The sequence below is a fragment of the Uncinocarpus reesii genome, genomic scaffold (assembly GCF_000003515.1).
Source record: "Uncinocarpus reesii 1704 scaffold_2 genomic scaffold, whole genome shotgun sequence".
Taxonomy (NCBI): domain Eukaryota; kingdom Fungi; phylum Ascomycota; class Eurotiomycetes; order Onygenales; family Onygenaceae; genus Uncinocarpus; species Uncinocarpus reesii.
Genome location: NW_003052499.1, coordinates 4914081 through 4925017, shown reverse-complemented (window position 1 = coordinate 4925017; position 10937 = coordinate 4914081). Strand labels below are relative to the sequence as shown.

The window sequence follows — 10937 nt, the reverse complement described above, 5'->3', positions numbered from 1 at the left end:
TTTGGGCATGGCGGTTTCAGTAGTTACGGTTGTCTATACCTTAGTGGGTAACTAGCTAAGTTACCGTTGGTTGCACGGACTGGTTAACTAGTTATCCTGAAGTGTTGAAAAGCTTGAAAAGACCAAACGTCAAGACTCAAAGGGAGACCGCACAACATCCGGTGGCAAGACGGAGCACGAATGGATAGGAGCATAATAATATTCGACTCTGCTGGGATCTCACACATCACTTCCAGTTGACTGGGCCAATGGTCGCCCATCGGTTTCTCTGACTGAGACTTGCTCAGCATTTCGCCCTCAATCGCCCAAGATGGACATGCTCGCAGCACTCACCTCTCTCCTTTCCATGGGCATTGTTTATCCCGCATCGTTTCTCGCCTCGTTTATATACTCGTTGCTGGAGTTCCTTCTACGCCCGTTGCTCCATCCCCTCCGTCAAGTCTACCAGTTCCAGGGATTTCTGATCCGGATGGTTCTAAAACTAGAGGTGAGCGGCCTGGATATCCCATAGCTACAACCCTGACTTCCGACTATGACACACCCGTTCTGATCCCCTGAAACGACGGATTATGGATTGAGCTGGTGATACGTGAAAGCTCTTTGCGTCATCCGCGTTTTCTTCTGCCCTTGGCTTCGTATTTGCGTTGTTAACCAGCTGCGTTTAGCCGGCATACACTTTCTTCGGAACCGCAATCTTTTTCGGAGCGGTTGCGGGATATTTGCTGCACTGTACCTTATGTTCGACGTACGAGGCGTTGGGCGTGGCTCCCACCTCTCATACGCAACTACGCCTTGGGAAGCCTGGTCATCTTTCAACTACAAAGCTGAAAGAGAGTGAAAGTGATGAATCTGACACAGGCCGTATGAGTAACAACCGACCACAAGGATTGTTGAGAAAAACCGGCATAAGATCGAGATATCCTCGCTGGTGGATGCAGCGCAAGGATTCGATGACTGCAGATATATTGGAGGAGGAGGATGATTCACAATGATAGATTCGGTGGAGCTATTCCATAACCACAATGGACGACATCTCAATTGGGAATTCTTACCAGACTTGCTAGTTTTATGCCCGCCTATGGGACCCTTTCTAATCAAAGGCGGTCATCACTTGTGGAGCAAAAGCATCTGATAATCACAGGCAAAGCATTGCACCAGGAAAGCCCGGAGACATTATTCTCGAGAATAGAAGATCTCACTAGCAAATCTCGGACGTCAAACCGATATCATTTTCAAAAAAGTATGTATTACTTCCCTATATGACCAGGCACCTGCCCTGCGAAGCCCATGGCTGTCATTGCTTCTCCTTCTGAAGGCCAAGCGACTCTATAACCGCGGCAGGTTGAGCCTAGCACACCAGACAATGACTGGCACTTTACCCAGCTTCATTCCCAGAAAGAATAATGTTTGCAGCCTACCTTCCTCTAAGCAGGACCTCGCTGTCTCTATTTCAGAATGAGCCTAATTTTCCTGCTCCATTTGACTGCTTGGTGATCGTTACTGCATCACAACGCGATCACGCCGCGCGCTATCATAAAGATCTTCTCCCTAGGGGAGTGGTTGAGGACCACATCCTATTAGGTTTCTTCTCATCTCTATCAAACGCCATTCCATGCTTTTTACTTAGATACTCTTGAAATATGTCTCAGCCGACCGATACCACATTCCCATCGCAAAGCCCTAGGTCTTGGTACCGGCTTCCTTTGGCTGTTCAGGACAGTATTTTGTTTTATGTTTTTCAAAACACTGGATTAGCTACCGGGAATTATGACCACACTACTACTCGAGAAATATGGAGACAGTTGTTCCCATGCCTTTTAGTCTGCCGTATGTTACTCCTTTCTCCAATCATTCTCCACCTTTTCAGGGCCCTATTGGCAATATTTTTTATTTTATATACTAATTGATCTGGATTAGGAGATTGGAGGCGCCGCTCTCTTTATCACTTCAAAAAAAGAGACAGGGCATTTCTCGCCGCAAGCATCGCACCACCTCATAAAGTTTTTAGAATCGTTTTGGGCTTTTGTCTTGCGTATCAGCGGCGCCCAGGAGTGACGGACGATTATTCGTCTGATGTGAATAATCTCCTTGTGATTGCAACTTATCGTTCTCTCAATAAGGTAATAGCGACGTTATTATTTCATAGAGCTAGCCCAACAGCTCAAGATCCCGATCGAAACAGCGTGCTATATATCGCGACGTGCAAAAGAAATATAACGGGCGTTAATTTGCTCATTACGTATGGGGCTATGGCTGGCGAATGTTCGAGGGAGATGGCCGGTTATCCTTCTGTGTTGACAGCCGCAGCCCTGAATTGCGATGTTCCGATTATGGGACCACTCTTACGCGCTGGTACAAACATGAATGCCAAATTCTTTTACGAAGGGAGACCATGCCATGTCGTGGAATATGCCGCACTCATCAACCACATTCCCATGATGCGGCTCCTGATTTCTTACGGCGCACTCATCATTTTCAGGCCCAGGGATGGGTTCGAGGACCCGCTGGTTATTTCTATCTTGCAGAGAAATATTGAGATGATGAGGATGCTTCTGGATTGTGGCTACCCGGCGGGTTTTCCAGACGAGAGATTTAGTCTCCGTGAGAGCACGATTGATGACGAGGTTTTGAATGTGCTCAATGAATACAAGGCAGCTCATTGGTTCGAACTGTAAATTAATCCAGCGAAACGGCGGAATGTATTGGATATGGATGGTGGCCCTAGAGAAAGTATTGAATAATGAAATGAATATTTTAATCCATCCATGTTGGCTTTCTTTTGTCTATCAATGAAGTTTTTCAGATTTTCACCTCTTGGTATCTAGGGAAGAGACATCACAAGGCCGGAAAGTCAAGTGAGGATATCGAGCAAACAAGAAACCGAAGCGCTGACACATCTATGGGATTCATTATTTGGGGTAATTAACTTTAATACAAGAACCATATTCTAAAAAAAAAGGGCAAAAGCAAAGCTGAGAAAAGAAAAGTGAACATATAAAATGCATCAAATACTCATTATCATCATGCTTCGCCAAATTCCTTGATATCCGTGGTCTTACCGCTCAGTGCTAGGGGAACAATGCCGCTGACATGCATTTCGGGACCGTAAACGTGCATGTTGAGGTGAAGTTCCTCGCCGACAGCCTTGATATTCTTCAGACCCTCTTGATAATTAGGGCCTGCACGGCGGACCCAAATCTGCGTCTTGTGCTCATTGAGGACTGGTGCAACTTCTCTTAATGCGCGGATAACACCCTTGAAGGTGGTAGCGACATTGGTGAAGTTGGCAATACCGCCACCAATGAAAAGCACCTTTCCATCAGGGTGCATGGGGGCGCGAAGCATCAGGTCAAGAACCGTACGGGCGTAGTTGTAGGTTTGGGTCTCAGTTGGAGCGCCAGAGTATTCACCATAGTTTGCGAGTTCGCTGACGAAACCAGCAGAAGCAATAGCATCCGCATAGACGACGGAAGCACCGCCACCAGCAACAAGGGTCCAAATGCGACCAGAAGCGTTGAGGACAGTAAGTTTGAGAGAAGCTCCGGTTTTGGCGTCCATATCGGCGATAAATTTCTCTTCTTTGCTCAATTCACGACCAAATGGAGCCGGGAAGTCCATTGGTGGGCCGGCATCAACAGTGACCTTGTCGTCAGCCCTGGCTGCAGCGCGAATTCCTAGAGCTGCTGGGCTTCGAGCAACGGCCCATTTTGTACCACATTCGAATTCAGCGGTTTGGTCAAGTTTGGCTGCCAGATCTAAGAAATGGACGTCGGCAGATGTCTTGTCGGCGTTGGGGATCACAACGAGCGGGTTAATCTCCAAATATGTGAATTGGCAGTCGACGTAAACAGCATAGAGGCGGGTGATGAAGTCGACCAAGACATTGTGCAGGCCTTGAGGAATTTTGCTGAGTAATTTGGAAGCGATTTCCTGGTTCGATGGGTAGTGCTTGAGGTTGACCGGAACTAAGAGCTTTTCGGCTTTGGCGTCAACATCTCCGACATCGACGCCTCCCTCGTGTGTGAACAGAATCCAGTCACCCTACCGATAGTTAGAATAGGTCTACGTTACCCAGGAGCCTAGTGGTGGTTCCCTGCTTACCTCACGGACTGAATTGATGTTGATATAATATTCCGTTTCCTGTGGGTGGGGAACAAAAGGTTCAACCAGGAAATGCCGTAGAGCTCCTACGACCGTCTCGACTTGCTGTTCCTTTCCGGCGCGGGCTGCAATCCATTCTCTAGCTTCCTCCCATGTCTTATTCAACGCCAACAGACCGCTCTTGCCTCTCCTCTTGATCAACTGATCTGGCTTTGCGACGAACTTGGCTCCTTTGGCGAGCAGCCAGGGATGGGTGGATTCGGCTTGGTCGAGGACAGCCTCGATGGAGCAGTCTTCGTCGAAGTGAAGAGAAGCGAGCTTTGGCGGCGGGTTGTGCGTGGTTGGAGCGGGGAGGGGAGAGGGCTTGATGACTGGTGCACGAGTGAGGTGGTAGTTGAGAATGGCTTTGCCATCAGCTTCGTAGATTGACTTGGCCGACATGGTTGCTAGCAATAAGAATTCTGAGCTGTCACGGTGTTTTGCCTGATAGATTTCGGGTCTTGATGAGTTGCAATGAGGAGGGTGAGAGAGACAAGCGAAGCTGGAGGATGGGATGAGAGTGCGAGGCAGAAGGGAGAGGGTGTGAGGAGTGGATCGGTCAATTGGGAGATGGTTGAGAAAGAAGCTGACGGGCGTTGTTGAGAAAGAAGCTGTCAGTCTGCGAGGATTATTTGCTGCTGCACCGCCATTCTAGCCCGCCGACCCGCTTAGTCACCCGACGAGCCAGGGTTCATGGGCCAGGGGTGGAAGGCGCTGCCTTGCTGTTGGTGGGGCATGCCTTCCTAGTTCGGGGCTGCGGTTTCGTTGGGATAAACACGAAAAACGTTCACACAATATTGAATACATAGTTGGCTACAGAATACTCTGTAGTTACCATTGACACTGTACTCTGTAATACACTCCTCGACAACACTGAAATCACTGCAAGTCCCCCCCCTCCAAGATAGTTGCATACATACATTGGGCAGCCGCGCATCGTACTCGTACCTGCCCCCCTGGGACGCTCACCAGACAGCTCACACCGAGTTCGGAAGGAACTGAGAGTTTGGGATCGTTGACCCACCGCGCCTTCCTTCCATTGGGGACGCTCTAGCTGCTTCGGGCTTAGCGCTGGTCCCAATGGCTGGACCTCCAGCGAACGACAATTTAGGCGGCTTTGGGAAAGCTGAGCTGCTCGCCATTCTTTGGCTTCCTCAACAACCAAACACTGTCGTCCTTCTTTGCTTTTGCCTCGCCATCTGCACGTCGTCTCTTTGCCATATCCTGAGTTCTCCTTCATCCTCTGCTTCATCCCTCCAGAGCGTTTGATCAAGCTACCCTGTTCCGCCCCAAGCCTGACTGCCAATTTTTACTGATCAAAGGTCCGTCGGCAGCGAGCCTGTTTGCTGATCTATCGCCCTTCTCCGTTTTCGTACCTAGCTAAACATTTCAGAAATAGTCTGTATTGCTCACAATGCCTTCCGTTGCACCTCTCGCCCCGTCTGGCGATGGCAACCTTCGTGCCGATGACATCATCCGCCGCTTCGAAGCTGCCGCTGACCCTTGACTCCCTTGAAACACAACCTCTTCCACCAACAAAAACACGATGCTTCGTATAGTGAGTGTATCTGGTGGCCACCGCGTGAAATCAGGCCATGGGCACGACTCTAACTCCCTACGTAGTGGCATGCAACCCAGAGCGGTCCAGGGAATGCTGGACTTTGACTTCATTTGCAAGCGCAGCACTCCATCTGTTGCGGGAATCATCTATACTTTCGGCGGCCAGTTCGTCAGCAAAATGTGAGCTCAATGTGCTTCAGCTATCGGCAACCCCTTGGTTCTTACTAATTCCCGCGATAGGTACTGGGGTACAAGCGAAACTTTGCTTCCAGTGTACCAAAGCGCCGGTAAGGCGATGGCCAAGCACTCGGATGTCGACGTCGTCGTCAACTTTGCGTCGTCACGAAGTGTGTACAGTTCCACCATGGAATTGATGCAATACCCTCAAATCAAGACCATTGCTATCATCGCTGAAGGTGTTCCAGAACGAGTATGTCTTTTACTTGTGTGTCGAATGCCATTTCATACTAACTGTCGATAGCGTGCTCGCGAAATCATGGTTACCGCAAAGGAGAAAGGCGTCACAATCATTGGCCCTGCTACCGTCGGTGGTATCAAACCTGGTGCGTTCAAGATCGGTAACACTGGAGGTATGATGGACAACATCGTTGCGTCGAAGCTCTACCGCAAGGGATCTGTTGGCTACGTCTCCAAGTCGGGCGGTATGTCAAACGAATTAAACAATATTGTTTCGCAAACTACCGATGGAGTCTACGAGGGTATCGCCATTGGCGGTGATCGCTACCCAGGAACCACTTTCTTAGATCACATGCTTCGATTCCAGGCTGATCCAGCCTGCAAGATTTTACTTCTCCTGGGTGAAGTCGGTGGTGTTGAAGAATACCGTGTCATTGACGCCGTTAAGAACGGCACCATCACCAAACCAGTCGTTGCATGGGCCATCGGTACCTGCGCCAGTATGTTCAAGACTGAGGTTCAATTCGGCCACGCTGGTGCGTCCGCAAACTCCCAATTAGAAACCGCGGTGATGAAGAATCAGGCCATGAGAGAGGCTGGTATCCACGTCCCCAACACCTTTGAAGAGCTCCCCGAAACTCTTCGAGGCGTTTACCAGAAGCTCGTGCAGCAAGGCACGATTAAACCACAACCCGAACCAATTCCCCCTAAGATCCCTATCGACTATGCCTGGGCCCAGGAATTGGGCCTTATCCGTAAACCTGCCGCATTCATCTCTACAATTTCCGATGACCGTGGCCAAGAGCTTCTGTACGCTGGCATGCCGATCTCGGACGTGTTCAGGGAGGATATTGGTATCGGGGGTGTCATGTCGCTCCTCTGGTTCCGCCGACGTCTCCCTCCTTACGCCAGCAAATTCTTAGAGATGGTCCTGATGTTGACTGCTGATCACGGCCCAGCTGTGTCTGGTGCGATGAACACCATCATCACCACCAGAGCCGGTAAAGATCTGATCAGCGCTTTGGTCTCTGGTCTCCTCACCATTGGCTCTCGTTTCGGTGGAGCCTTGGATGGAGCTGCCGAGGAATTCACCAAGGCTTTCGACAAAGGTCTTAGCCCACGTGATTTTGTTGATACCATGCGCAAGGAAAACAAGCTTAGTATGTTATCACATGTTTCATATGCTGAACCTGTTCCCACTGACAATGACCACAGTCCCCGGTATTGGCCACAAGGTTAAGTCGCGCAACAATCCTGATCTCCGTGTCGAACTCGTCAAAGAATTCGTCGTCAAACACTTCCCTAGCCACAAGTTACTCGACTATGCGATCGCCGTTGAAACCGTGACGACTTCCAAGAAAGATAATCTCATTCTCAATGTTGATGGCTGCGTTGCTGTCTGCTTTGTGGATCTCATGCGTAACTGTGGTGCCTTCAGTCCCGAGGAAGCCGAGGATTATTTGGGCATGGGCGTCTTGAACGGTCTTTTCGTCCTGGGCCGCAGCATCGGTTTGATTGCGCATTACCTCGATCAAAAGAGATTGCGCACTGGCTTGTATCGTCACCCATGGGACGACATTACGTACCTGCTGCCAACCCTTCAGAAGGGTGCTCCAGGTGCAGAGGGCCGTGTGGAAGTTAGTATGTAAAGCGAGATTTTTTCTTCTGCCTTTCTCTTTTTAATAAACCGGTGAATGGATGACATTATGGGTCCTCTCAATGACTAGGCAGCTCTCTTTCATCTTCAATTCACATCTTAATATTTTTTTCTTGTTTTGTTTTCATGTGTTTGATTACATGAAGCTCGCGACTTTTTAATGTGTGCATATTTGTCTTTTTGATTGCGATTCTACTGGTCTGATATGGCAAAAAGACTGGAGGGGTTATGAACTCGGCGATGAAATGGAAATTCAATTAGAAACTAGAATATCCTTAACTAGAGCAATGGACTTGGTCAGCGTTTATTCACTTGTCTGCTTTTCAACTCAACGTTTGCTAGAAGGCTGTGTGTACTGTTAGGCTGATTACTACCCTGGGCCTTGAGCGTTTGACTCTAGGGATTTACTCGAAAGAATTGTTTCAAGAAAGAGTTAGGTCTTACCTTTATATTCATTACAAGTAAAAAGAAGGCACCGTTAGGAAGTTGCTTATCCGCCGACAAAAAAAAAAAAGAATATCGTGGTGGAAAAAAACAACCCGAGAAACAGAAATGACCAAAGACGCCTCAATAACCATGCAACGAACCGCAAGAGTGAGAGGGTATTTCCAAGCCGAAAAAAAAGAGAGAAAAAAAACCGCCATACCCATCGCCAAGGTGATCATTTAACAGGTCATCAAGTCATTAACAAACGTGCGGAGATGATATCCATCTCGCTCAGAGCACTTATTCGTGATCAAACAGGCCACTCAGGTCTAGAGGTTCCGAGAATTTCATCCATTCCCCGTTCTCAGTGCGCCACTCTTGTGAGTTCCGGTAGCACACGTCGCAGTCTGAGTGTAGCGGGACGCCCGCGTCGATGAAGACTTTAAGCGCTCGATTCCGTCGCTGGTTGGCTGCGAAGTGACTCGCTGGGTAACCATGCTTATCGCAGATTGACGCGTCGGCACCGGCGTTGACCAAGTACTCCACTGTCGGTACGGTCACGGGGCATGTTGATGCGTAGTGGAGTGCCGTCTGTCCTTGAGAGTCCTGAGCGTTGATGTCGAGTCCAGCGCGAAGGAGGTGGCGAACAGTGAGTTCGCTCTTGTCGTTATGTACCGCAGCGTGCAAGGCCGTGCGACCTAGATTATCGCGGATCGATATCGTTTCTCCAAGTCTCTGGAGCAGGAAGGGGATTCGTTCTGGATTTCCGTGTTCGACGGCGAAAAAGAAAGGTGTACGTCCGATGCAGTCTTGAGTAGAAATATTGGCGCCCATGTTTAGGAGTAAGTCGATCATTTTCTCCCATTTCAAAACCACCTCCGAACTTTCACGAGAGAAAGCGTGGTCAGACGATCGCAGCCAATCTTGGGGTCCTCGAGCTGCGACATGGAGGGCGGTTAAGCCAGCTCGACTTCTCTGTGAGAGAGAAATATCCACAAGAACGTTTCCGGCCTTTATCAAGGGTGCAATGCGTTCGAGTGCGTCCAAGTCTAGCCTATCAGCCGCTTCCCATATGGCCTTTTGAACGTAATAAGACGGCCATGGTCCAGGGAATGTTTCGAGTAGCTGACGGACAATCTTCATTTTTCCGTGTCGGAGGGCGATATCCAAAACAGACAACCCGTCATTATTGAGGATCTTCAAGTCAGCGCCGGCTTTGATCAGCTGGGGGACCGCGTATGCCCTGTTGTATCGCACAGCATAGTGTAGAGGTGTGGCATTCTGGGAGTCTCGCTGTGATATTTGGCCACGTTCCTGGAGCCGGTCGATCAGTAGCTGGGAGACCACAGGGGAGTTGCGGTGGCCATATCGATAGATGGCGTGCAGCAAGGTCTTCTTGCACGGGTGAAACACATCGACTTCTGCTCCCGCGTCTAGGAGGATGCGAACGATATCCTCATGGCCGTATTTCGCCGCCAACGTTAGGGCGTGGAGGTCTCGATTCGAATGGCCGTTGACGTCAGCTCCTCTTTCTAGGAGAATTGACACCAGTTTGGCATTCCCGGCACGCGCGACTCGATTCAGCAGCAGGCCACCTTCCGGGTCCATGCGTAACAGCACGTCGGCCCGTTTTGTACGAAAGTAGTTGAGAGCATAATGGGAATTCCAGCGGCCTGCGTGTACCAGAATATCTTCTTTGAAGGTCGACTCGGGGGTGCCGCAGCCGACAATGAAATCGTAGAGCTTGGGTGAGAGGAGCTCTGCGAACGTCCTGGCTGTGCCGATGAGCGAAGTTAGGTCCTTCTCGTTCAGATGGTCGCCGACACAGAGAATGATTTCCGGCGGGAGACTCATGAGGTCGAGGCGAGGGGGGGTAGGTTTCGAAGGTTCACGATTCCAGAGAGAGAGTAGGCTATAGAGTATGTCCATCCGTCGCGGGGAGCCACGAGAATATGAGGCGGGAGAGAGGCCGAGCATGTCGACAATGTACATGGCGAACGGGTGAAGTGTAAACTTGTGTAATGTAGTTTCCATGGTAGCAAAGAGTTAAAAGGGTAACAATGAGCGAGGAAAAGAATTCTGTTGGCGGGAGTTTAGGGAGGAAGAGGCCATCTAATAGGGCTTGATTGCCACCCTTGTTTGTTCGTGCTGCGCATGCCAATTAAGAAAAAAGGACAAGCAGTTCCGTGGTGATGATGTCCTGCCGTATCCCACTTCTGATCCCACGATCAAACTAGTTAACGCACCGACGGCTGCTCGGCGGCTGGGGGTTGGGTTGAGGGGAAGCTGTCTGGTCATCGATCGCGCAGCTCCTGGTTGGAGTGGCGTGGTCCGTCATTGGGCGGATGCTTGCTTGATGAGGAGGTTAAGCGAACCCAACTTGGCCTCGTGCTCCATTGCTCCCGAGCCAGCAGCGGATGGGAGAATACGAATCTCGCGGCTTTGCTATTTTAATCCCCCCTTCGCCCATGGCATCAGCCAATTTTAACCCTTCGACCTCCCCCTGTTGCTCCCAAGAACCGTTATGCCAGGGATAGTTGACCTCACAGACTTCATTATTCCCAGCCCGGGTAAAGTTACATTCCCACTCGATATTTCCCCGAATGGCTCTCGGCCGGTTGCTGCGCTGCAGTGTGCATGCTCCCTGGCTCTGTCCTACGCAGCGAACGACTTTGATGACCAACATGTCGGAAAAGCAAAGGTGCACAGCTCTTCACGAAACAGATGGTTCGCCCCA

At 50.0% G+C, this 10937-nt stretch overlaps 5 protein-coding genes across 5 annotated transcripts in view; 3 read left to right on the top strand and 2 right to left on the bottom strand.

Moving 5' to 3' along the window:
• The window catches only part of UREG_04632 (uncharacterized protein), a gene marked incomplete at both ends in the record, with an annotated part of 3948 nt that extends 2956 nt beyond the window's left edge, over positions 1-992 (top strand). The window contains 3 exons of the mRNA XM_002545069.1: positions 103-161; positions 237-487; positions 666-992. Coding sequence (XP_002545115.1) covers positions 103-161; positions 237-487; positions 666-992 — 637 coding nt within the window. The remainder of the gene's footprint in view (positions 1-102; positions 162-236; positions 488-665) is intronic.
• Positions 993-2249: 1257 nt separating this feature from the next.
• UREG_04631 (uncharacterized protein) lies at positions 2250-2675 on the top strand (the record flags this gene model as incomplete). Its single annotated transcript, XM_002545068.1, has 1 exon — positions 2250-2675. The coding sequence occupies one exon, from the start codon at positions 2250-2252 to the stop codon at positions 2673-2675; it is 426 nt and encodes a 141-aa protein (XP_002545114.1).
• Positions 2676-3021: 346 nt separating this feature from the next.
• Positions 3022-4542, bottom strand: UREG_04630 (uncharacterized protein; the record flags this gene model as incomplete). Its single annotated transcript, XM_002545067.1, has 2 exons — positions 3022-4041; positions 4102-4542. 2 exons carry the CDS (start codon positions 4540-4542, stop codon positions 3022-3024), a joined length of 1461 nt encoding a protein of 486 aa, XP_002545113.1.
• A 1046-nt stretch (positions 4543-5588) lies between these two features.
• On the top strand, positions 5589-7766 carry UREG_04629 (ATP-citrate synthase subunit 1; the record flags this gene model as incomplete). Its single annotated transcript, XM_002545066.1, has 5 exons — positions 5589-5698; positions 5764-5880; positions 5941-6130; positions 6182-7277; positions 7333-7766. 5 exons carry the CDS (start codon positions 5589-5591, stop codon positions 7764-7766), a joined length of 1947 nt encoding a protein of 648 aa, XP_002545112.1.
• Positions 7767-8500: 734 nt separating this feature from the next.
• UREG_04628 (uncharacterized protein) lies at positions 8501-10234 on the bottom strand (the record flags this gene model as incomplete). Its single annotated transcript, XM_002545065.1, has 1 exon — positions 8501-10234. The coding sequence occupies one exon, from the start codon at positions 10232-10234 to the stop codon at positions 8501-8503; it is 1734 nt and encodes a 577-aa protein (XP_002545111.1).
• Positions 10235-10937: the final 703 nt, after the last annotated feature.